Source organism: Diadema antillarum, unplaced genomic scaffold (assembly GCF_040938485.1).
Source record: "Diadema antillarum isolate AM-2024a unplaced genomic scaffold, OU_Dant_1.0 seq00000900_RagTag, whole genome shotgun sequence".
NCBI classification, from domain to species: domain Eukaryota; kingdom Metazoa; phylum Echinodermata; class Echinoidea; order Diadematoida; family Diadematidae; genus Diadema; species Diadema antillarum.
This window is the reverse complement of record NW_027271760.1, coordinates 411,779-438,925: the sequence shown is the minus strand read 5'-3', so window position 1 is coordinate 438,925 and position 27,147 is coordinate 411,779. Positions and strand designations below refer to the sequence as shown.

Genomic DNA, 27,147 nt, shown 5'->3' with positions numbered 1-27,147 from the left:
ATCTGAACCATAATTATCAGACTGTATTCACTGCTGCTCGAATATGGATAAAGTATGAAACTATCATCATCATCATCATTATCATCCTCATCATCCTCATCCTTCTCATCACCACCATCATCATCACCGTCATCCTCATCACCGTCATCATCAACACCATCATTGATCATCATCATCATCATCGTCATCCTCATCATCATCATCATCATCATCATCATCATCATCATCATCATCCTCACCCTTATCATCATCGTCCTCCTCCTCATCATCATCATCACCCTCCATTATCATCATTACCATCATCTTCCCCTCCTTCTCTTCCTCCTCCTCCTCATCATCACCCTTACCGTATATCTCCATCATCATCATTACCATCATCTTCCTCCTCCTCCTCCTCATTATCATCATCATCATTACCGCTCAAGTAAGCATTCATCCTCCATAGACGGATGGGTAGGGAGTGCTCCAGGGTTGAAGGCTCTATGGTCAACCAACTGCCGAGATGATCCCTGCTTTATCTTGCCAGTGTTACTCGTATTCCCACCTCCCTGGTTATCCTGGGAAGATCGAAACCATAGATCGAGGCTGCAATCGCTGATCGCACGATAATCATGTGACTGCACTTTTTTTATACATGTAATTTGCTGGAAAGCTAGCTAGACACCGGAGCCGCGGTGAGCCGATCCCTGATCCTGTTCATACTGAACGTCACATTGTAAACAGTGCCGAAAACATGAAAAGACACATCTTCTGATACTCCAATGACTGAAGTTACGCATCAAAAATGGAAATGCAGACATGGGTAGGTAGCATTTGAAAGTTAATCCGTTAATGTTCTTTGTCAATATACGAATCCTCGTAAATTGAACTGCATGTCGGCTTGCTCTAGTCAGTTCCTCGCTCAGTCCCGTACGTAGGCAATGATGTATGTTTGTAACCGCAGTTTGTTTACCACGGCGGCACAAGATTACAGTCAAGAAACCGCTGCTCATCGCGGTTATAATTATAAGTTATACACATGTATTAAAAGGCGCCCGTATGACGCAGCGTAATGTACAACCTTATGACGACAATGTTTAATACTCATGAATCGTTCATGGTTTGAATGGAATACTGACATATGCCCAGCTCGACAACATTACTTACGCGAGTTTATACTGTACCTGTGGCTGTACGGTACCACCGGACATTCAGAACACAGTCAACAACGACACTTTTAAACCGCAACCAAAGTGCAAGCTCCTATTTTTTCCTGTAACCAAGACTCAAGCTACAAACTAGCAGGTAGAGCAACATCGCACACTCCCCCTTCCTCCTCGTTTGGTTCCAGATGGAACGTCGAGGAGTATTTTGAAGAAGAAGAAGAAAAGAAGAAAGATTAAAAAAAAGAAGAAGAAGGGTGGTGATTATTATTATATTAAAAAGGGATTGTATCTCGTTTCTGGTTGAGACCCAATTTCAGGTTTCTAATATTTTTTGGTGAGGTAATGAGAAAGCTCTTATGAAATATGAAAGAGCATGTAATTTAATGAGGAATTCAATGTTTATTTGATTAAAATTGGTTTTGAAATGGCTGAGATATCCAAAATAAAGCGATTCTAATTAAGTGTGGGACCCACACTTTTTTTCTTTTTTTTTACAATTGCTTCGTTTTACGTTGTTTTTGGATGTTTCAGTCATTCCAAACCTGATTTTCATCAAATAAACTTTGAATTCCTCTAAGAATGGTGTGCATTGTACTATTTCATATACAAGTTTTTTCTTGATATCTCACAAAAAGTTAAGCCCAATTCTCATCTCCACCAATACCAGGTATGACCAATACTGTACCATCCCTTTATCCGGGCACTGCTTGTACACGGCCTGGTCGCAGTTAGGTGATGATACAATACAAAAGCATGCAATCTTCTAGCCCCTTGTAGAAAGCGATTCAACTAAAGCAAATTTTCAGAAGTAAATTGTAATACAAATTGTATTGTATACTGAAAACTGTAGTATCTAGATTAGAACTACTTAACTAGAGGGTCTATAGAGTGTCTACACCAGTATTTGGAGCAAGATCTTTTGTGACAAATTTCCATAAACGTCAGCACTTCAGCCTGCTTTGAAATGCCACACATCAGGCACGTGCACACTTTGCATACTCTGAAGAAGAGTTTGTTACTTCTACCATGTGGATAAGTTTGCGATGAACTAAAATGGCTTTGAGGCACAAACTTTTACCACGTTTTAGGTCTAAATAATATTCATGAGTTTGGAAATACTTGATTTCTTTGAAATATAACAGGTCTTGCAAAACTTAAAGTTAAAATTGTTTCGAGACATTACCCATGGCCGGCGCAGCCGTGGGGGCCGTGAGGGCTCGGGCCCCCACACTTTTTGTGCACCATACAAAGGAATACATAAGGTATCATCACTTTGGGCCCCCACACTTTTTTTAACCCGGAAGTACGTAAGTGGCACTAAAATAGAAATAGATAGGGATCTTGAAGTATGGCGGCGGTAAGGTTATGTTTTTTTTCTCTGAAGACCTTTTTTTTTTTTTGCTTGTCAGCTGAAGAAACCCGGAAGTGGACGGGGAGAAGAGATGAGCCTTTTTTTTTTTTTTTGCTTGTTAGCTCATGAAACCCGGAAGTGGGCCCCCACACTTTTGAAAACACTGCGCCGGGCCCTGTTACCAGTACACTATTGGGCATACCCATACCTATTCTTCCAATGTTGCATGTGCTTCAGTGGCCTCTAGATTGCCTGTTGAAGACTAGTCCTGAGAATACTCGGGCAGGTGTCTATGGGAAATGTGTGTTACAGCCAAATCAGTCTGTCCTCAGCAGGGTAAGAAGGGGATTATCAAAAATAATGTGTACCTGTTTCAGGACAGAAAGAAAAGATGTATCAGATGTAGCTTTCTTAAAAAGATTTGTTGAGCTTAAGCATGTCAGAAAACTGATTTTTCTTACAGATACTGGAGTGCTTGATGTAGTTTTGATTATGCAAAGTTGTTGTATGTATGAAAAGTGGCTAACTTTAAGGTTTTAATTCAGTAAATTACACACTGCTCTACCTCTTGACATGTTGACAGCCAGAACAATGAGGTCAAAAGATTTTGCAGAATGACACTTGTTTACATGAACAAATTATATCTGATGGAATTGCTCAGTATATCACATTCATTTCTTGTTTGAAAATTCTGCATTTGACATTCTACAGTCATATGTTCATCAATATTTCTTAGCTTAATCACTTTCACATGTGGAGTACATACATGTTTCTTTTTTCATGTAACAAAAGAAAGAAAAGTTTTGCTGCGCATTTGATTGTGGATAAGAAAATACCTCATGTTGACCAATGTTCTGATGTATGTAAATTCATGGGGTTTTGTAACCCCTTCAGGACCAGCATGTAGTGTCAAGCTATTCCAGTCACTTGTACAATCAGTACATTAAGATCATGTCAAGGCAATCCCCCTCCCCCCACCCGTTACTGATAAGGTTAGAGCAATGGTTAGGGTTAGGGTTAGGTTTAGGGTTGGAGTCTGGGTTTATGCTTAGGATTTCTTTGTTTATTTGATGGAAGTGAAAATAAAGTTGAATCTTGAATCTTGATTAGGTTCAGGATTAGGGTTAGGGTTAGGGTCAGGGGAAGGGTGTGGGGTAATTGTCCCAGACCCATATAGATACTTGGAATCCAGATTGTACACTTTTGTCGTTGTTGTGTCAAAAAAGCCTCATTATAGGGAAGAAATCTGATTGAGAGGAACAAGCATTGTTATAAAGATATCCATAAAATTTGAGTAGACATGAGTTGATTGGTATATTGTTGAGTATTCGAAGAATTCACGATAGAGTCTTTGTACAGTTGAAGCATTCAATAATGTTGTTTTATTCTTTATTTTGATGTTTTTTCTACAGTTGATAGCTCTGATAGTGGTGTTGAGCGTGCTTGTTGCTCTGGGTCTGGCTTTCCTGCTCTTCAAGCTATACAGGTGAGAGTGTGATACCCGCTCCTATTTCTTTGGTCAGATTTGTGGTGGTTGACCACACTTTGGAATGGTATTTCAATGAGAAAAAAAAAATACCCTCTCACACATGACCCCCCCCAAAAACAAACAAACAAACAAACAAACAAACAAACAAACAAACAAACAAACAAACAAACAAACAACAACAACAAGCGAGCAAACAAACAAACAAGCAAACAACAACAACAACAACAAACAGCACAGCTGATTGACAAATTAAATCTTCAACAGGAACAAACACTGATTATTCAGTGTTTTGAGTACTGGTAATACGTAAGCCACATTTGTGATAAAAATCTTGGGCCATACATACTCGGGTGGAATTTGAACCCATGACCTGATGAATGCTAGACAGGCGTCATATCTACAATATGTATACTACCAGGCTTACGCCTGATAGCCAGTGATCAGTGAAAAAAAAAAAAATCCTTACAAAATCTGACCAAATAATGTTACCCCTTTTTTTGCTTTGTTTTATTGGTTAGCGTTGAAATTGCATCAAACAGGCATCCCAACATAAAGACATTTTTTGTTATGTGATGTCTCGTACTACATTGCAAAGGTTACCATTTGGGGGTGATTGTCAAATGCTAAGATAAGATGATACTAACTTTCCTGTGTTTGATTGGTCATAACTTTTTTTTTTGCATTTCTTGTCAAACTTAGATTTTTGGTGATCCATTGTACAATGTATGTGTTTCACCACTTTACATATTGTGATGTAAACATTTCCCCAAGGTACCTTTTTTTGAGATAGTAAGGATGGCCACCAAAACGAGCATCAAAAAACTTGAATATCTCAAGACCATCAAGGATACAAGAGTTGCATTAACCAAATTTGGATTCAGCACCCTCAAAATAGGGTAAAACCGTTAAAAAAAAATCGGGTAGATGGTAAAGCAAGGTCAGGCCCCAAATCAGACATTAGCCAGGGCTGCACAGTAACCAATTTTTTCTACTGGTTCGACTTGTCTGTCTGTACCCAGTTATTTTTGATTTTTATCTTAAATGGTCCATTCCTGAAAAACTTAATGGTCCAACACTGATTTTTACCTTTTCACAGACTGTCAGACCAGTGCCAGTGTGCAGCATTGCTTTAGCACCCAGACTGAAATTAAAGAATGCCTGAAGAAATAGATGTCCTTGACTATTAAAGCAGGCTTTTGTGCATTTTAATCTAAGGAATGTTTAAAGTTAGTAAGATTTCACATACTAAAGGAAATTGTATAATTCTTCTAGATATAAATCCATAGACCTGTCACAATGGGTGTGTAATTTGAGACACCCAGATGACGGTATGCTTCGTTACCACAATCTAGACCAGTGTTTCACATTTGTGTCATTCTATTAACCCATTCCTTCCACGATTCTCTGAGAGACTTCAAGGCCCCCAAATCAGGGGCGGATCCAGGAATTCCATTAAGGGGAGGCGCCTTTAAAAAATTGAAAGGGGGCACATGCTCCCCCATCTTTTCTTTTTATTTCTTTTATTTAACAAAAAATATTAAGAGGGGGCATAGGCCTGCCCCCCCCCCCCCCCCCCAGATCTGCCACTGCAAATGCAACTCTTTTTGCCTGTTGACAAGGAATGGACAGGTTGGTAATCAGCCTGTGCGAAAGCAGTCAAGCAGTACATTTATTCCCTTTTTACAGTCAATTGCATGTGCCATTAAATAGAAAATTTCGATCTAACCTGAGATTATGAACACGCTGTGTGCTGATGGGCTCACAAACTCTTTTGCTATACACAATAAGGGCACCTGAAAGGGGTTAGCGAAAGTCAAAAGCTATTGAGCTCAGCTTCGATGGTACATCTTCACACTTCTACTTTGGAAAATATGACTTAGACAGAAATACATGCAGTTTTGATACAGAAAAAGAACAGATATTTATAGAAGAAACTCTTATCTTTCAATCAAAGTCATTTTCTGGTCAGCGTGGCACGTTATAATTATAAACATGAATTTAGACCACAAATGTAGACACTCCTGCCTACAGTTTGGGGAATACCAGGTTTCAGTATATGAGTTGACACTACGGGAACCTGGTATACCAGGTTCTCATAAGGAACAGGTTAAAAAAAAAAGAGAAAAAAGAGGAAACACTTTACAGGAAGTGGGATAACTTCTCCTATACAGTGACTCTGGTTTGTCAAGTAGAGTTTCTGTATTCTGCATGATTCCATGAATGGCATAGATTATTTTTGAAAGACATATAATAAGTCGATAGATTACCATGAAGTGCTAAAAAAACAAATTATAAAACGAGAAGTTTCATATTGGCTGGACCATACTTAAGATCATATTGTGGCATCTATGCATGTAATGTGAAACTACAGACAGTTGTGCTGTTTTTAACTGTTCAGTTCATGCAAACTGGTCATTTTCAAGGTTTTAAAGCAGAAATAGTGTAAATGTACAACAACATCAACAACAACAATGAAATAGTGTAAATTAGCTAAAAAAAGATGGCCCATTCATGAGTGACTTTTAATTCATCTTCAGAGTGTAGAGCTTTTCATTGGCGATGATGTAGTCATTACAGGTTTAATCTTTGAAATGGTAAAGGCTTTCAGGAAGTATCTGCATATAGTTTTCATGTGAGAAATGAACAGCCAGTTTATTCCAAGTTGAACTTGCTCTGTGTTTTAAAATTGCCAGCTGAAAATAACATTTGCTGAAATCAGGTTTTCAAAAGGAAAATATGGTGACTGCAGGTTTCTCATAAGTTTAAGATACAAAGAAGATATGAGAAAAAAGGTTATCATACAATGTATGTAGAATAGTAATGTCTTCATTAAAGTTTGATATAGTTTTGGTTGGAACGTGGCTTCAGGTTTCCAACTTTTTTGTGAGATAATGAGAAACCTCTAGTGAAATGATGGAGCATACACTTCTAAGAGGAATTTAAAGTATGTGTGATGAAATTGGTTTTGAAATGGCTGAGATATCCAAAAACAAAGTGTTCCTAATTGTAAAGGTGGGACCCACCTTTTATAAGGGCCACTTCGTTTTACATGTACTTTGTTTTAGGATATCTCAGCCATTTCAAAACAAATTTTCATCATATAATCTTTGAATTCCTTTTAGAATTGTATGCTCTTTATTTTTTCATAAATGGCATTATAAGAATGTTAGTGGTATCATAAGTGTGCTGGCCTGGGACAGTGCATGTGGGGCAAATTTATTCATATTTGTGTCAGTATTTTCACTGGTGTGGCTGTGAGCTTATTTGCGATGGATATTCACAAATATTTCAGTGTATACAGCTAGTGTCTTGAGCAGTTATGCTCTCTTCTTTTATGACTTATCAATGCATGGATGGGTAAGAAAAAGCAAACTTTGATGTAGTTTTAGGGCTGTGGGAGCGATTGCATCCCGTATTTGTGCATTCATCATGAGCTTGCATTCTTCTTCTCGCTCTCAGACGCTGCACTCGCTATGACTACACACCGCTGAAAGAAGACATGGCACTACCAGAGAAGCTGTCTCAAGCGAGGCAGATTCAGAGGAACGAAGTGCGAGGTACAGTGTAGGCCCCAGTCCATATCCCAATCACTGGGTGTATTTAAAGTGGGTACAGGTTTGGGGTGCTGCAAATCCACCTGCTCACTAGCCCAGGGCAACTGCAACTCACTATTGGGCAAGTTAAAATTAATTGGGCCTTGTCTGGCAGTGAATCGGTGCCCTTGCCTAAATGCCTTATGGGGCAAGTTGGAAAAATATTTCTATCATGCCCTTAGGAGTATGCTCCATATTCAGGAGAGATTGCTATCTTTCATGTGACTGAAGATACACAAACAAATAGCCACTGAAAACTGCTTATCCATTAGTATCAAGCTAGTAGAGTAAAACTGAGTCTAAAGGGGCTTGAGCTTTTAATCCTAGCAGAATCTTTGTCAGAGGCAAAATGGCAAACACGAAAGGTGTAAAGTACACACTTACATTCTATGTGGACTACAGACACACCTTACAACATAACATGCACTATGATGGCGGGGCCAGGGACACATAGCAATGAAAAGAAAAGAGGGTGGATTTTGTGTCATAAGCAGGGAGCCAATCAGGCATGGAAGGGGATTAAAGCAACAGAGTGGGCAAACAATATGGAAAGGTAGGGCCAGTGATGATCCCTAAGCTCATACAGCTTGCAAGAGACAATTGTAGAACTTACAAATTCCGAATCACTTTATAATGGTATGAATATTGCAGTAGTGTCCACTTCAATCAACGCTTTATTAACACTCAACAACACTAATCATCCTCACTTTGGCCCGTACCCGGGCCCACCCAGCTCTATCGGCCTGTATCCAGGCCCACCCAGCTCTATCGGCCTGTATCCAGGCCCACCCAGCTGTTTGGATACATATTCAACCTCTTATTATTCTCCAACCGCTATATTTTCGAAACAGTTACGCATTTTACTTACTGACCTTTTCCTCACATACTAACACTTATTAACCTTCCTCATCATACGGAAATGATTAGATAACAAAGCAATAATTATATGAAAAATTATTACTGAACATAATCACATCTCCAACAATTATTACCCCTCTAAAATTCCTAACAAAACAATCCATAATCGTCAGTTTCCTTGAAACTGATCGATTCATGATCGATTGCTAAAATAATCGATCGATTATATATTCGACCACAGAACTCTCAATATTTGACTAATTTTCACCGTTTTCTTACTAATACACTATTGTTGACATGACAGTGCTGGTAGGTACTAGAGGATCAAAAACAGATGAAATTAAGAGTTTGGATAATCGGGGGATGAGATGAGATTCTGTAACACATTTTAATCATTTGCCTTCTCTTGACTACTAGAACTTTCCTGCCTTCAGCTGATCCTTCCATATGTCAGCAAATACAATGTAGCATCAGGTCTTTTTACTCATTTACTTTTCAAAACTTTAATCAATCAAAGCCAATTTAAAGGAATGAAAGGAAAATTAATTTGAAGTGTATTGCAAAGGAGATATTCATTTCCAAGCCCTCGGCTTTTGTGTAATTTCCTCCTTTGACCTACACATCTCTTAATATTTTGAATGTGAATTTATGAAATAAATAGATTCAATTGCATTGAATTGAATTGAATTGAATTGAATTGAATTGAATTGAATTGAATTGAATTGAATTGAATTGAATTGAATTGAATTGAATTGAATTGAATTGAACTGAACTGAACTGAAAAAAAAAATGAATTGAAATGACTCAAAGGAGTGTGCTTTCACTTTTTGCAATTATCTTTATGTATGTCTATTCATTCAAAAAAATGCAAATTTTATACAGCACCTGGATTTTGCGAGGAAAAGTTTTTCTTTGTTGCATTGGTTGTCGAGACAAAATTATGTTGCACCTCACAAAATATAAACAGACATACTTCTAAAGTTTTCACAGTTGATGAGTATACATCCCTTTGACAAACTCCATGCTGATGTAGTGCAAATCTATGCATACAACGTAAAAGCTGTCTTTTTCTTGCCCTCTGTTCACAGAAAATGCTCTCCTAAACTTCCAGTACTTCATCCGCTCAAGAAATGGAAAGTATGCCTTCAGTCAGCATCTCCCAGATATGGGTAAGCTTTGAGAGGGGGCAATAATGCCTCATTTGATTGTGTTTCCTACCTAGATATCATGTATCATTTTATTTTGTTATATTTGATGTATTTTTTACTGAGAAATAAGAAATATGAAAGTAAATTGAAATTGAAATGGAAGTGGACTAGAGTCAGGCCCCATGTTACATAATAAACAAGGGATTGTCTATGAGATTAATCATAGATCTCTGACATGTTATGTTTGACCTTCATTGATATTATGTATGTTACATGTAAATATACCTGCAGTATATATGTGTGTTATATCTTTCCTGCTTTGTACACTTTATGGCATATGTCCAAATATGTTTGACTCACCCAGGGAGTCGAATGGACAAGCACTGGTTCATGGTGCGACCCCAGGGCCGCTGGACGGACCAGGTGGTGACCCAGTGCAGTCGCAGCCCCACCTGCCCTGTCCCCTTCACCTTCTCCAACCAGAAGACCATCCGCGATTTGCTGCTCGGTCTGAAGGTAAGAAACACCTCCTTGTTACCATGGAGCCCATCGTTGCATGGTTCAGTTGCCATTCCTCCATCTTAGGAAGAAATATCTTTGTCACGGTATTGTATGAACAATCCCATGTTGATATCCTAAATTTGATGAAGCCGACCAAACAGTCAGCTCCAAATACACTGTAATTTGTGTCAGTAAAGGCACCATTTCAGATTACACAGAAGTTGAAAGGCAGGTGTAAAGCTAGAGATACTATCAAACCGCAATCTCATGAAATAGTTGGAAATAGATAGCTACGTAGATAGATTAGATAGATAGCACTTGTAAATATATCTCACATAGACCATAAAGAACATAACATTCTTATTTCATTACGTCATTGTGTGAAAAGTTTGAGTACATTCCATTTTGCACCCTTCTTTCTCATTTTATGAATTTCATGCTGACTTCTTTTAACAAATGCAATAAAAACCATTATTAAGCAATATACTAGTACCAATCATTTTTTGTATGAACATGTCATAATCACGGTATATAACTCAACAACCCCTTAAAAAAAAAGATGACCATGATGGCACAGTAATTGTGTCAGCTGGCAATGCCAGAGATTGCATTTCCTGTGCAACCTTGTAGCTATCATATGATGCCAAATTGTTGTCTTTATCCTTATGTTTTTTGTTTTTTGTTTTTTTGTTTTTTTTTTCAGGTGATATTTTGAAAGTACCATCACAAATCTGAAATGAAGTGTTGGTGCTTACGATAATATACAAGTGTTATAGCCTTCACTGTCCAGGAGCTTTCATTTTCTTTCAAAAATGAAATAGAACAAAATGTAAACAAAACAAAACAAATTTCCCTCCTCAGCATCCATACATATGGCCCATCCTGGACATTGACCTGTGGGAGGAGCATGAGATGGTAATTGTCGTCCAGGATTTCAACTCAAGTGGCTCCCTGAAAGATTACATTTACAATGTAAGTACCCAATGCTTTGGTAGCATTTGTTGTAGATGTTGCTTTGTTTTATGCGGTGTAACTGATAGTTTCTTCTCTCAACCAACCCGTTCCTCCCACAATTCTCCAAGAGCCTTCAATGTCCCCAAATGAGATTCTGTCCTTCATTGTACATGTATGTTTCCAAGCTTCAGATGCACGTTAAAATGCCAAGAATCCAACATCAACCGTATCATTATTGACTCTGAACAACATGTCAGGCGTACTGAAAGAAACTTAAAAGAAAATTTGTCATTTTAAAGAGGAAATCCACCCCAAAAAAATGAATAAACTTCAAAAGAAAGAAAAAAATGTCATGATGTCACATTTTTTTATTCATTTCATATACAGATATGATAAAAATGTCATATTTCAGCTGTATAGATATAAAACTTGTCTTTACACCCACCCGAAATAAAAAAAGAAAAGAACAGATGTTAACTCTGATATACATGTACACTTGTATCTTGGTATGGTAAAGTGCTTTTTAATACTTGTTTTTGCTAAAAATAACAATTTTTCTGAATTTCATATCTAACATACATGAAAAATTGTGAGGGTATGACATAATCAACTTGCTCATTTGAATATTTGTAAGGACTGGTCAAGAAAAGTTTTCCAAAAAATTGTGAAATTTCAAAATATCATATCTTCCTTATTTCTTATACAAATTTTGTCATTTTTGCATCATTCTGTAAGGAATATTTTTCTCTTTCTTTTGAAGTTGATTTATTTTTTGGGTGGATTTCTTCTTTAATTATGGTTTTGTGATAAATTGGTATGCTTAGATTCAACAGGCTACCCATCCTGGGGCATTGCTTGTCAAGTACCATTAACATTATAATGGGTATAAAGTTGACTGTGGTACTGAGAGGCTTTAGAAGTGAGACATTTATTGCTGGTCCTTGTCTCCAGGTCAAACCGAGGCACAACTGGTCAGAGAAGTACGGCATGCAGTCCAGGGGTCTGGCTCTCAAACAGATCAAGCTCTTTGGGCTACAGATCCTCAAGGTGAGATGTTGGGGGAAATGCAGGTACCAGAAAAAAACCACCTCTCTTCCCTATAAGGGCTCTTGTAATCCTCGTTGTTATATTGGACTCTCTTTGTTTTGTTGTTGTTTGTTTGTTTGTTTGTTTGTTTTTTACACTTAGCAAGCATTTGAACAAGTATGATTGTCTGGTCACTGCACTTTGTATTACTGCTGGCTACAAGATAAGTACTGTGTGATTACTAGGGTTATGTTATGTAATGTATATTGGTAAGGCAAGGTCTGCAAGAAATGGAGTTCTATGTTTCTAGTTAAAGTTCCAGTTCCGCCATTGCTAGATAAGAAGACTAGTACATTTTGTGATATCACAGTAGGATATCGATGTAAAGAAAATATTGATAGAATTCCCCAAAGTTCCTTTTTTAATGAATAGTACACATTCCCACAACTTGTTACTGATAACATGTTGAGGGTGATGCTATTTACCCTGCCTTCAGAAGGAGGTGGGAAGATAGTAAGAGAAAGAAGTAATATGTCTGTATTTGCTGAATCTACGTACAGCTGTATGTGTTTATGGTGATTCCCCTTTGAAATGAGCCAGCTCATGAATAAAAAGAAATCTGGCACTCACGTGATGTCCTTCTCTCCCACAGGCTGTAATATATCTTCAGGACAATGGCTTCCCACCGCACAGCCACATCCAGTCTGGTAATGTCATTGTCCACAAGGGTGCTTGCAGGTGAGAGACATATTAAATCCCTGACCTGCTGACCATTAATCCTTACACTTCCATTTAAAGCCAAAGTCTGTGCGTTGACCATGGAAAGACTCGGGGTGGTATTCTGAAATCCTTCCTAGAAAGAAGTTTCTTCCTAAGTCAAGATTTTTTCCTATGTGGTATTCTGAAAATCTTCCTAAGTTTCTTCCAAAGTTAACTTGGAAAGAACTTAGGAAGGGGGCGGGAATATGCAAATTTCTTAATTAGGAAGAAGTTGGTATTCTAGAATGCGCTTAGGAAAGAATTTTAGGAAGATATTTAGGAAAGCTCCGCCCCTGTCCTTAGTACGTTGTTAAGAATAGCAAGCTGCAAACATTGTGATAGGCGCGCTTGTCAATCACTGCACGCAATATGTACTTTGATGCACAAAATGAGCGTTAGAAAGGGGACATGCTGCGCACTCGCGCATTTGATTGATTTGATTGTCATTGGTTGGTCCCTTATGATGCAGCATTTTGTATTAGCTTAAGAAAGGACGTGGGCGGGGATAAGAATGGCCTAATTTGCATTAAGAAGTGCCAAGGAAGAAATTTCAGAATACCAAGTCTGTCTTTCCTACGCACTTCCTAAGTTTCTGACTTAGGAAGAAACGTAGGAAGAAACTTAGGAAGAATTTCAGAATGCCACCCTTGGAATACTCACATGCAAACTGTCACCACACCCTGCTCCCACTTATTCAAGCTAACCGTCATCCCCCTCTCATAACCGTCAGGCTAGTCAACATGTGGAGATCCTCTCAAGGGTGTTTATTTGTGTTTGTGGGTATGTCTGTGTTTGTGATGGAGAGGAAAAGTGTGTATATTGTGCATAGGTATATCAATGTATGTTTGTGATTTGGGCGGAGAGAGAGAAAGTAGGTATATTTGTGTGGGTGACACAACATTTGCTCTTTTCTCCAAGGAATTTAAGGTTATGGTAGGGTTGTGATAGGGTTTTGGGTTTAGTTTGATGTGAGGATTAGGATGTTGGGTTAGAGTTACAAGTTTGTGGCTAAAAGTTATGTTTGGCTTAGCGTGCAGATATTTCATGGAAACAATTGTCGCAGCCGCAAATGTCACGGAACCGTTTGTGTATGGGCATGTCTGTGTTTGTGACAGTAAGAGAAAGTATTTATATGTATATATATATATATATATATATATATATATATATATATATATATATATATATATATGTGTGTGTGTGTGTTTGTGGATATGTCTTTTTTTTGGAGAGAGAGAAAAAAACATGTATGTCTGTGTTTTCAACAGAGAGAATGAGACAGACAGACAGAAAAACAGTCTTAGTGTGATATAGAGACAGAAATAGAAAGAGTCTGTGAGTAACAGAAAAAGTGAGTCCTTGGATATGGTAGTGAGGGAGAGATAGAGAGAGAGAGACATTATGGGTGCCATGTTTGTAGATAATAAGTTCTCTATGTCCATTTTATCTGAAGGCTGTCTGGACTGGAAAATGTGTTCCTAGGGTACACGTCCAGGATTTACCCCAGCATCAAGAGGTTACTGAAAGACCAGGCCGAGGCTATCGACACAATATCCTTTGGTAGGTTCACTGGGGTCACTTTCTTCACCTCGTGAGGCCAGAGATGTCTCAAGTTAGGTTGCTTATTTCAAAAATGATACTTTCAAGTTTGTCTGTCAAGTAATCAGGAGATCATTGATTTGAATCCAACCCAAGTACATATGCCCATATTTTTTGTTTTTTTTTGTCACAGCTTCTACTAAAACATCAAATAATTTATGCTTATTTACGTCGGTTAAGGGCAATTTTATTCAAATTTATGAAATTCTTCCATCAAGATGTTTTCATTGCAACTGATTGACAAATTGCCCTACATCGACGTAAATAAGCACTGAATTGATCAGTTTTTAAAACACTGATCAATTCAGTGCTTATTTACCTCAATGTAGGGCAATTTATCAATCAGTTGCAATAAGGGCAATTCGTCAGTCAGTGGCAATATTTTCAAGTGTTGTTATCCACGTTGATTGCTGAGAATGTGGCCACAATCTTAACTGTGATAAGTGATTGGTTTTTCTCCTCGTTGCCACAATGACAATTGCAGTTTGTGTAACTTACTAATAATTGCATGCCTCTTTATAACGCAATCAGAAGATCTGCATTTTTTCCCCCATTTTGTTTAGTTTGTTTTCCCATGTTTATTCAATATAACCCATTCCTAATAAATGAGACTTTGGAATTAAAAAAAAAAAATCATGTCCTGATGTTTCATTAATGTCAAAGACCATTGCATGACACCTCAACAAGGAAACGTAAAACAAATCCAGATACGTAGCCTTTAAGCTGTTTAAACTGGTCTTTGGATATGGAAATCTGATCTTAATTTCCTCTCTTGCACTTTTATATAGCAAAATAGCCGCTCCAGTGCCTGGTAAAACATTGTGACAGTCGCCTACATGTAGTAGGAAACTGACAAGTTTGATAGGAGTGGTTAAAGAGGAAGTCTTGCACACTTGTATTCATTTTGCAAGTCTTTTTTGTTGCAGAATGTTTGTACATTGATATTTGTAAGGGAAAATTCATAAACACAGAAGAAAATACTGAGTCACACACCGTTAGATATCATGTTTAAAGCCCAAACAAAGTTCTGGTACGCTTGCAAAAGTTGTCAAATTTCGCTCCAAAATGTGAACGTATGCTTAGGAAATGTGCAGGATAACGATGTTATGACAAGATATTCGATGGGTAACGACGAAAATGCGAAATGTTAACCAAAACGGTTCAGTCTCAGTACTTTCCCGAACGGGGTCAGGCTAAACTCGGACTCGGGGATAACTCGGCTTCGCTTTGACGGCGGGATGAGTTGTAATGGTTGTCCCTCTGATTGTACAGTGTTGTCCTATGGGAGCGGCCTGTATAAACTAGCGCTTCGTGTTCTGGCTACTCGCAGTAATGGTCCGAGTTGTTACAACGCGCGCATCAAAAACCTCTTTTGCGCGTATGCAAAATTAGTGTGCGCCTATCAAGCACCTCTAAAACAATCAAAGGCGCTTGATAAACAACAACAAAAACTCCAAAGACCGCGCGTCTCAGCAACTGAGGACCGCGCGCTGTCATTTTTGTTTTGTTTGTACAGGATTACGTTAGCACGCACCCATTCAGTTAGGCCTCATTTGGTATTATGCAGTGGCCAGTAGAATGTGGCGATCACGAACTGCGTGTGAATTGTCTGAAGTAGGGTCGAATTTTTCCCGAGACCGAGTTAGTCTGGAGCCTTCTGGAATAAAAGTCGGTTTCCTACTATTATTATTTTTCTCAAAATACTCCAAACCGACTCATCACTCCGGCAAACCGCGTCAGCCAGGTAAGTTTCTTAGTGGACTCTTTCGATATATTGCAAGAAAAAATAAAATGGTGCTAGACGGGTTCCAAGCACTTACCGAAACTTAGTTTTCACTTTAAAGTGAAATCCCTCAAATGGTTGGGACCAATATCCCTATCAGCACCATCAGCCAGCAATTCATGTGCAATCTCAATGGCGTGTTGGGTTAGTGATCGTGAGAGGGTTAAGCATCAGTAAACTATGACCTCTTGGAATGTGGGTGTGGCAATATAATTTAATAGGTGACTTTAATTTAATCTGCCAAACCTCCCCAAAAGTACTAAGTTTACAATTACAGTGTAACAGTGCCCAACAAATTCGTTCCTAAGGCCACGTGCTGTTCGAGATGGGAGCTGGACGAGAACTGGAGGAGGCATTCCCAGCGAGGGCGCAACTCAATCGATGCAAATACCCAGAGCTCATACAGGTGAGTGTGTTTCACGGCCATTCTGGCTTGAAGTCTAGTGGAATTGCAATTATCTTTTTAACTCATTCTCTGTACCTATCTGAAATCTCCATAGCCTTTGTACAGAAACTGTCAGGTTCCTGGAGGCTATGGATTAATTTGGGGTCTTGTAGTATCTCTGCACGTAAAGCATCTTCCAGGATCAGTCTTCACTTGTCCTATAGTTCATCTGTTCATCTGTGTGTTCATAACCCCACAGAACAAGTCACAAGTCCAGTAAACTTGGCACGATTATGGCATATGTCAGTAGTAGGCTTAATTGATTGAGGAGACAAATGCAGGATTATGGCTCAAGGTTATGGTAAAGTTTTAAGCTTTTAACTAATCATCAATTTAAAAAAAGGAAGTGTTTGCAATTTTTTTTTTTAATCTGATGTTGCAAATTGGATTAGCTATCCTGTTGAGGATAATTTGGACAAGATATGTTGAAGCTCAGGAACCAGATGTCAATATATTGATTCACTAAAGTTAACTTGTTTCCTTCTGGATTCTAAAGTCCTCATAGACTTTGTCAGCGGAACCCACAAAGTTCCGTAGAGTATCGAGTCAAATGCTTTCACCAAAGTAGTCACTGAGCTAGAGAAGCTTGGACTTTTCTTTCAAACAAGTTATGAAATATTTCTTACTCATGGATTGTCAATTTTGAGTCATAATTATGATAATCTCATCACCAGCTTTCCTTTTCTTTCCTTTTATTTGTTCCAGTTGCTGGAGTTCATCTTTGATGTTGCTGGAGACTATCCCACCATCACTAATGTGAGTATTTTTCTTTAACCCTTTGGCCCGAATTCACAAAGGTGGTACAATTGAAACCATCGTTTAAGCCATGTACAATTTGTATGGAGCGCCAAGTGTCGCATGCCCTATTTCGTTACGAAATCAGTCATTTCGTCGACGAAATCCTGTCATTTTGTTACGAAGTGATAATTTGACTGATTATTTGACTGATTTTGTAATGAAATAGGCCATGCGACACTTGGCGCTCCTTACAAATTGTCCATGGTTTAAACCATGGTTTCGATTGTACCACCTTCATGAATTCGGGCCTTTGTATGCTTTGAGTGCTGAATGGCACAGAAAACCCCATAGCATTGTACACACTGTTCAAAGTCCTTGACTCAGAAAGGGTTAATGTTTTATACTGTGCTTTGTCTGCCACTTCAGTACATGTGATAATATGCTTTAGATGTTAGTGCTATAAAATATATGTATATGTTTTTACATACTTGCCAACATTTGCATTTGAAAAAGCGGTTGAATCCAAGCTGCCTATGCAAGCAGTGGCAGCTTGAAATCTCTCAAAGTGGTAAAGTTGGCAAGCATGTTTTTATTGACCGATTCTGTGACGCGCTATGTGTATTTTTGGCATGGGCGCAGCCATAGTGGGTGTCTTAGCCGACCCCCCCTTCCCATTCCCCACCCCTCTCCCTACATTAGCATGCGCGCAGAATGAAAAACTGCTTTAGCCAATGGGCGTCTCGTACTGAGTGCGCGAATGCTTGCTTAGTGCGTGAACCTTTGTTACAAGTGCGTGATAAACATGTTGTTGGGGGAGAGCAGGGGGGGGGGGGGGGGTCAGCTCAGACACCCACTATGGCTGCGCCCAGTGCCATGAAATGTCTGCTGCCCTCAACGAACCCGAATCGGTCAATATACATACACACATGTAGCAGAGTTTTGATGAGGATGCCTGAAGACATTCTCAAGTATGGGTGGCCAGACTGAAACGTGAACCATTATGCTCCCATTACAACTAAACAGTAGATGCAAGAAAAGAAAAAAATTAAATTAAAAGACTAGCATAATTCAAATCAAAAGGGACCTGAGAAGATTCTTCGACTCACCTGAATTCTGACTTACACAAAAGAATTTAATACACATGTTTGTATTCATTCAGGGTAGGATTTTGATTTGACTTAGCCAGTCTTTTGACTTATGCAAGGACTTTAGCAAAGATGATTGCATCATCAATATTTCAGTATTGAAGGTATTATTTATAATTGGGAACAGTGATTTAAAAGTGTTTGAGTTATCACATTCGATGCTTATGTGTAGGTCAGTTGTATCATAAAACATCCTACATATAAACATTTTGCAATAAAGCCTAAAATCTAAGGGGATATCCCTATTTTTCTCAATAAACCACAAGTTTAAATGGTTTACTTTGGAAACAATCATTATAACTATTGTTCACATTTTGTATCTAGCATTGATTGTACTAATTAAAATTTTCTATCCCTAACTCACATTTTAGAACTATTTTGAAGCACTAAAGCGTGGTTTTTGTTTCATCTGCTAATAGTAGATAATGACTTTAATTGTGGCTGTCACTTTACGCAAAATAGAAACTCTTTACTGCATTATGATGTAAAAATAATAATATTTGGTCCTGAATGGTTTCCTCCTGACAGGTTGCAGATCATCAGTTCTTTGCAGAGGTCAGGCTGAAAGAGCTCCAAAAGCAAGAACCAAAATATGTGAGTCAGAGTCTGCTTTATCAAGGCGGTCACTCTGAATGATCATTGCATTTGAGTGACCTATTCAGAGTATGGTCCATTTCATTCATCAGACAGAGAACCTATTCGCCCAAAATCACAAAGGCAGTTTGAGATTTAGTCCATGGATTACCAGTATGCAAATTCTATTTGTGTAAATGTGCATGACAGATTGCATACACCAACACTAGACAGACATTCAATAATGAACACGTGCTGATGCACACGTGTGAAAAGTATACTGGAGTATCTATTTCATGCTTGTTTTTGGGACTAAATTTTAAAGGGATCATATAGCTTTGAGATCTAATTTCAGGTTTCTTACATGTTTTGGTGAGATAATGAGAAACCTCTTATGAAATATGAAAGAGCATGTAATTCCATGAGGAATTTAACATTTATTTGATGAAAATTGGTTTTAAGATGGCAGAGATGTACAAAACGGAGCGATTCTGATTAAGTTTTGGACCCAGCTTTCACTCATTCCAAACCGGATTTTCATCAGATAAACTTTGAATTCCTCTTAAAATGGTATGCTCTGTACTATTTCATACATGTTTTCTTGGTATCTCGCAAAAAGTTAAAAGCCCAATTCTCATCTCCACCAATACTGTACCATCCCTTTGAACCGTAGATTTGAAACTGCCTTAGGGAATTCAGGCCTTTAACATTATCTTCAAATGTGAAAGACTTGAATGTCCATGTTGACAACAAACTGCACTTAAAGGACTGACCCTAAACAACAGACAGAACAGTGAAAGTTTTGCCAAAGGACAAAGGTAGAAAGTGCTGAAATATCACATTCAGAATGCCAATGCCCAAATGTACTCCAAACCTGATGTTTGCGTAATTTTCGAGAATTCATGCAAAATACCATGACTGTCCGTCTGCCCGAATATCAAACAAATGAGAATCTCACTGAAAGCTTTTTCTCGCATTACTTCATATTCTCGTATTACATTGTTGAATGATGTATTTGTTGTGTATTTTTTATACCTTCTTGTAACTTTTACAGGTGCACTTGACGACCGCCATGAAGTCGTTGATCAAGGCAACCAAGAGGGGCAAAGCTCTGAAGTGAGTTCTCGGTACCAAAGCTTATGATATGAAAATTTCAGCCTCCAGCCTTAAAAATTCCAGCTCAAACCAGAATGGTGTCTTGCTCCTTAGAATCCTCCTTTCCCCTAATCTCCCCCTCATTCACAAAAAAAAAAGAGAGGAAAAATCACAAGTCATCTGCAACCATCTACTTAATCTGTATGTAGATTTAGAAGTTATTTTTATTTACTTCCAAGAGTGCAGTGTATATAGAGTTCATTTAGTGAAGATCACTGAAGTTTCACAAAATGTATTAACTCTTTATGTGCCATGGTGTGAACCCTCTATGTGTGTGCCACATTATTCCGAGACAGCAATGTAGTTATGCCTTGGGAAAGCATTCTGTTTTGCAAATCTATGTAACTTTTATAGATTTTTTTCTTACCCTGGATATGTAAGCAGCAAACTTGTAGAGATGCCAAGCTTTGCTTTGATGTAAATTTTATGACAAATCTATGATTGTTTTCTTTCAGATAACCAGTAGCTACATTATTGCACAGGCATGACTTTTGCACACAAAACAGTGACAGAAACGTAGAAGTTCTTCGCAAATGCAGTAGGAAACACTACTTGATAGTCACTCACCATATAAAATGCAGGCTACAAGCTACAAGTGACTGGAATGAAATCACAAAAAAAAAACTTCCCATTGTACTGTGGCTTTTGGTGATTTATCTATCGGTTTGGGCAGGTTTGTGCATTTGAGTAGAATATGCAAAGTTGGCATGTCCTTGACTGAATGGGGCGTGCGAACATGGCACATAAAGAGTTGAATTAATCCGAGAAATAGAGCAATCATTCTTGATCAATTAGAATAGAAAGTTTGATGCACTGTGAATACAATTTTTTTTTTTTTTTTTAAGTTAATCTTACCAATGCAAAGGGCAGAGTTGCCATTTGCCTGCTCTGGAGAAGTCATGATATATTTTTGCTTTCCAGTTGTTATAAAGAGTCCATCATCATTTAATCTTTTTGAAATGTTTAGCATTGGAAGCAAAAAATGAGTCAGTATTAAATAGCAAGAATACAGTCATTACCCATGAATCACCACCAGCCAGAGAGTGTAGCCAGTGTGACTCTTTGCTGATGACTGTCGTAACATGAGACAAAAAGTATGTTACATCACCGTTTCACCTGAATGTATGTGTGGATTGAATGAATGCAGCCATATTAGTAGAACAGGCCAGTGAAAGGTTGAGGAAAATCGAAACAATCCATTCAGATGTTGGATGTTACAAATTTTTGGATTTTCCCTCCTGCCTTTGCTGGATGAGACTACTACAGTTTGTGATGTCACTTGCATAGAATGACATAAAGAAAATATCAAGAAAATTAAACATATTTTCACTTTTCTCACATAATGAAAGAGCGCCTGACTTGCCTCTTCAAGAAGGCAGGGGGAATAATATTACCCATAGCATACGTCGGAAAACAAGTTGAGGGGATGTGTACTTTTAAAAGGAAATTATCTTTTATGGAATTCTCTTTATATTTCTTTTATATCGTTCTACGCATGCAAGTCGCAAACTGTAGTAGTCTTCTCATCTAGTGATGGCGGCACTGACACTTCAAAACTTCATGACTTTTGAACAGATTGTCTGATTTTCCTCAAACGTTCGCTGATGTTTTCTACTAATATTGCTGCATTTATTCAATCCACGCATATATTAAGGTTAACTTGTCCTTTAATGAATTGATACCATCATTTCATGCATAGATAGCACATCGTCTACATTGTACTTTGCTATACTTGTACGTACATGGCTGAATTGATAACAACATATTGCTCATGTTTCCTAGAACCACATGTCTTGCAGACCAGTTTAAAAATAAGCTCAAACCATATGTAGCCTTTATCATACCCATGACAAACGCACCTTTTACAAAATATGAAGAAAAAATCATGCTTGCCCTACATGACCTGCTTTAATTGTGCCAAATACCCGACTTTCTCGCAAACATGCTTCCTCCCACACTGCAACCCTCAATGCAGACATCGCTCCTCAGAAAAGACGAGGCACGCCTCCAGGCAGACAAAGTGAGTGAAAAAAGCCTTGATCTTCATTTGCAGTCGTGTGTGTGTGTGTGTGTGTGTGTGTGTGTGTTAAAGGGGTGATTCAGTTTCCGTTTGAAAGGGGTTTGAGGTTTCCAACATTTTTTGATGATGATTTTTTTTTTTCAGATGAGAAACCTCTTATGAAATATGAAAGAGCATATAATTGTAAGAGGAATTCAAAGATTATTTGATGAAATTGGTTTTCAAATGGCTGAAATATCCAAAACAATGCAATCCTAATAAAAGGGGGACCCAAATTGTATTAGAATCGCTTTGTTTTACTTTGTTTTTTGAATATCTCGGGTCTTTTCAAAGAAGGTTGAAATCAAATAAACTTCCCCTTAGAATTGTAAGCTTCTTAACATTTCATAAAGAGGTTTTGAAATATCTCACACAAGGTTAAAGGCTGAATTCTCACCTCAACAAATTCTACACCATCCCTTTAAATATGGTTCTCATTAAGAGGCTTCAATTGGGGGTATTGTGGTGCTTCGTTCCAGGCAACCACGGTACATTTCACACTGGGTGTATGCCTGCTGGTTCAGAGTATTTAAAAAGCACCCTCTTTAAGGCCCTAGGGGTACTAGTACCTTAGGGGTATGAAGTGCAACTGCACATTCTGCATATTTTTGTATAGTTATATCATGGACGTTGTAGGTCCATGGTTATATATATCTTTCTATCTATATATCTGTCTATATATTTCCATTTACTTCTATCTGTATCTCACTCTTTTCCTTCACTTTTACAGTGTTGGACATGTATGTACGTATGTACAATGTATGTATGTATGTGTGTATGTATGTATGTATGTATGTCTGTATGTATGTATCTATCCATCTATCTATCTTTATCTTTCTTCATCTACGTATCATAATCTCCTCTCTTTATCTGTCTGTCTATCAATCTGTCTCAATCCCTCTTCCCATCAATGTCTCTCTCTCTATCTTTCTCTCTCTCTCACTCTTCTCTCAACATAATATTTCTATTTCTCAGTATCTGTCTGGCTGACGTCCAGATACATGCATACCACAAGCAGACACATTAAAATTATGCACAGTGACTCGAAAGGACCTTTAGATGCAGACCATACTGTCATTTGATCTGGTCAGGCAAACATTCAGGAATGGAAAAAAAAGGAACAGAATTTCTGTGCAAACTTACCACACAGCGCAAGCTTTCATTTCTCATGTGCGTGGGATAGGCAGAAGTAGGAAAACATGGGGAGGGGCAGAGTGGGGAGAAAGATTGTTAAGAAAACAGTTGGCTGCAATGAATCTGAATGCAAACATGGCATCTCTAGAGGGGTGGTTTGAAGTATGCAAGTGTCTCATTTCCACACACATGACTTGGTTATTATCAAAGAATTGGGTGCTCCCACTTTAATATTGAGACATGCAGAAGCACATGCAGATGTAGATTTAATACCGCTGTACTGCATGTGGTGTATAACATAAAGAAAAAATTGTATAGGCACTTCATCTGTTCATCACTATTCCATTGTGAGTCTGTGTTAGGGTGAAGTTCACTTTTGTGTACAGTACATGTTTGAAATGCAAGTCAGAGATGGCCAATAGCTACACATTGTGGAATGCAATGAAGTGAGATACGTGTACAGTGCAGTATCACTTGAGATGAAAGTCATGTGATAAACTAATGTTTCCAATGTGACTGTGCATAGAGAGAATCTATAATTACGTGAAATGCATGCCACTCCCATTATGACAAACTCCTTGGGACTGACAGTTTTCTTTCATTACATCAAAATTTCATTGTAACCGAACGAATGAAGTGTTTAAAAATATACATACATGTATAATGATTTTGGGACCTGAATTTTCACTATATTGTAACAAAATTTCATTATACAATGTAATTGTGTTTGTCATGATGGACCACACTGGACTGAGTATTTATCTACTTTTCCATCAAAGGAACAAGAGCAAGAGTTCATCCAAGAAAGCATCACAGGCGGACGTCCCGAATGGTACCGCCTCCAGTCACCCTGCGATGCCGTCACCTGCGGCTGCCCCTGTCCCTCCCCCTCCCCCTTCACTGGCTGCTGCACCCCCGCCTCCGCCCGCGCCAGCAGTTGGGTTCGCCCCCAGTGGCAGCAGCAGCAATACAACCCGCGACATTCCACGTGTGGAAGGGAGGGGTGCCCTGCTGAGTGATATTCAGAAGGGAATTACCCTTCGAAAAGCAAGCACCAATGACAGAAGTAATCCCAGAGTGTGAACGCCAGTATCACCACTTAATGGCATTCTCTTACTACATGTTTGGCAGGATTTGCATGTGCACTGTATTTTGGAGGGATTTTTCTTTTTTTTATCACAGGTATGAAAATTTTCTAGTCCAGTGAAGAATGCATTGCTGACTTACTTACAAGTTCCTTCACAAAGTCATTTAATTTACATTATTTTATATGTATGGTGGCATTAAAGAGAACACTAGGTATGAATGGTGCATATCGGTATTTATCTAAACAAAGGGGATAAAAAGAGGTTACATTGTCAGTGGGAACACAGGGAAAAGATGCTTGGTGAGGTTATCCTCCAGTTCAGCTCAGAGAGATAGAAAGGAATTATTGGTAAAACACACACGCACAAATAAAAGCTATCACAAGGGGGAATCCTCAGAAATCAGTCAAGCTGGGGATTGTTCAGTTTACGTCTGATGACGGTGTACTCCTCTTCACTTCGGTCATACCAAAATTAAGGAAATGTCACAAAGAAAAACAAACATTGGTGTTTTAGGAAGGGTAAACATATGCTACATACTGTATGACAGTGTCATGAGATGGAGAGAGATACACACTAAATGCAATATACTCAATTCTTACAAGGTTCATCATTAACTTTTTGTACTCCTAGGACACTTCTCATAACTGTTCCAGAATTTTGCATTGGTCATAGAGATGAGACATTATACATAAACCCTGACTATAAGGTCAAGGAAACCCTACAAAAAAGAAATAGTAATGCATGAGAATAAATTACTGAAATATTACTTCTGTGAACACAATGTGAGGTCACAATGCACATTCATGTACAGCCGTAATGTGTCAGATGAATTTTAAATAACGTTTTCTTTCCAGCACGATCTATATTTTTGTGTCTTTCTGATTGGTGTGATAGTACAAAATTCTGTAAGATGCAGGCACTGACCTGATAGCTCTATCACTGATTAATTACGCTAAGTTTTTGCATTTTCTCTGAAAACATTGTCTACTTTATATTTCCACCAGATGTTTTGTACTCGTGTTGTATCTATAGTGCTATGTTAAAGTCAAAAGTGATAGCATCATCACATCTAGCTCTTCTTTTAGTCCCGATAAATGTCATAAAGTGGTGGACGTGACTGCACTCCTTGCCTTGCATAACACACAAATCCAACAACTTGTCACACATGGTACACTGTGTAAATACTGGTATGCCTATTTCAAAACAAGCAGAAAGCAAGAGAAGATAAAACAAATGTTAGCGCAAGAAGAGCTGTGATGCTGTATGCATTAATATCTGTCTGCTTCTCATAATGTTAATCATGTCTTCCATTTTAATATCCTTACCCTATACACTTGTTAATAAGGTGATGTAATTGTTGCAACATCAAATGAACTTGAATCAAATGAACTTAGAATTTTCTACATAAATGCTGATCAGTGATTGGTCATAATGCAATCATGTGACTACTAGTAATGCAGTGAGGATCAAACTGTTACTTTGCAAGCAGTGACATATCGTCGGGGAGTAATTCCAGAATTTGACTGACTACTGATGAGCTAGAATGAAATGATGTAGATTGAATATATATGTAGATCATATGTAGATCATAAGATCAAATAGCACATATTTCCTTATGTGCAATTATGATTATGATACCTGACAAATTTTTGTGCATTTCGCGCAACTACAGTAGAAACTAGTGCGAAAATAAAAGCAGGCAGATATTTTTGCTTGCCATATGTTCCAGTAGGTCATGTCTTGATTCTGCAGAATTGAAAACACGCAAAACTTTTCTTAGCGGGCTGAGAGGGAAAAATTAGTTGTGCGAAAGTATCTGTTTTTCGAATACAGTATGTTTTCCTTTCAGTGCAAGCTATTTCTCTCGGCACTGCATTCTTCTGAGAAAGTATACTGGTAATCTCGGGGGGGGGGGGGGGGGGGGGAAATATTACTCCTGTACTGATGTCAAGTCTTATTATAACCTCTAAAAAGGAATTATGTGTATGATAATGTAAATTTCAGTTTGAAGTTGTAAATGGCATAGCTCTAAAGGCTGTGATAACCAAGTAAGTTGAAAAGAGAGAGAGGGGAATGAGTAGTAAGGTATTTTAAACTGCATACTTAAACAGGAAATACTTAACTTTGTAATTACACACAGGCACTACTTGTAATATGTTCTGTGCACTATAACAAGTTTGTTCGGGCTGTATGGATTCCTCTATTTGGTTCATTTGTGTTTGAGATTCATTGTTACATGTATGCAAATCACTCGATAACTTTGTGCACTGTTATACCTCTGTCTGTATTTTATGTGGTCTTACATTTTATCAAAAACTAAGGATTATTATGCAACTGCAGTATGACACACAAATATTAATGTGAATGCTGTTTTCAGTTCTCAAAGAAAAAAAGACATCATTGTTTGCAACTGGGTGTGTACATGTAATCAAAAGAACATTGAATATGCCATCCTGCAAAACTTCTATGCATGACTGTTGTTATCAATGTTACTATCATTGTCCTCAGTTATCCATTTTGCTTGTCTAAATTTTATTGTCATCATTATATTCATGTATCCAAGATATCTGAGGACACATGTCAGGGAACTGTGATCTAAAATGT

General features: G+C 38.1%; 1 protein-coding gene across 1 annotated transcript; it reads left to right on the top strand.

Moving 5' to 3' along the window:
- The first annotated feature begins 685 nt into the window (after positions 1-685).
- Positions 686-24,539, top strand: LOC139741063 (slowpoke-binding protein-like). The gene is made up of 15 exons (XM_071651650.1): positions 686-802; positions 3,909-3,982; positions 7,445-7,542; positions 9,525-9,605; positions 9,949-10,100; positions 10,947-11,057; positions 11,991-12,086; positions 12,718-12,803; positions 14,278-14,384; positions 16,515-16,612; positions 17,357-17,407; positions 19,063-19,128; positions 20,162-20,223; positions 22,238-22,282; positions 24,235-24,539. The coding sequence occupies exons 1-15, from the start codon at positions 785-787 to the stop codon at positions 24,536-24,538; spliced, it is 1,449 nt and encodes a 482-aa protein (XP_071507751.1). The 5' UTR covers positions 686-784; the 3' UTR covers position 24,539.
- Positions 24,540-27,147: the final 2,608 nt, after the last annotated feature.

What these genes read in the sequence shown, in the direction of transcription:
- LOC139741063 (XM_071651650.1), top strand. An exon ending in TCAGCATCTCCCAGATATGG is followed by an intron (nt 9,606 to 9,948) that starts GTAAGCTTTGAG and finishes TGACTCACCCAG; the next exon opens with GGAGTCGAATGGACAAGCAC. An exon ending in ATTTGCTGCTCGGTCTGAAG is followed by an intron (nt 10,101 to 10,946) that starts GTAAGAAACACC and finishes TTCCCTCCTCAG; the next exon opens with CATCCATACATATGGCCCAT.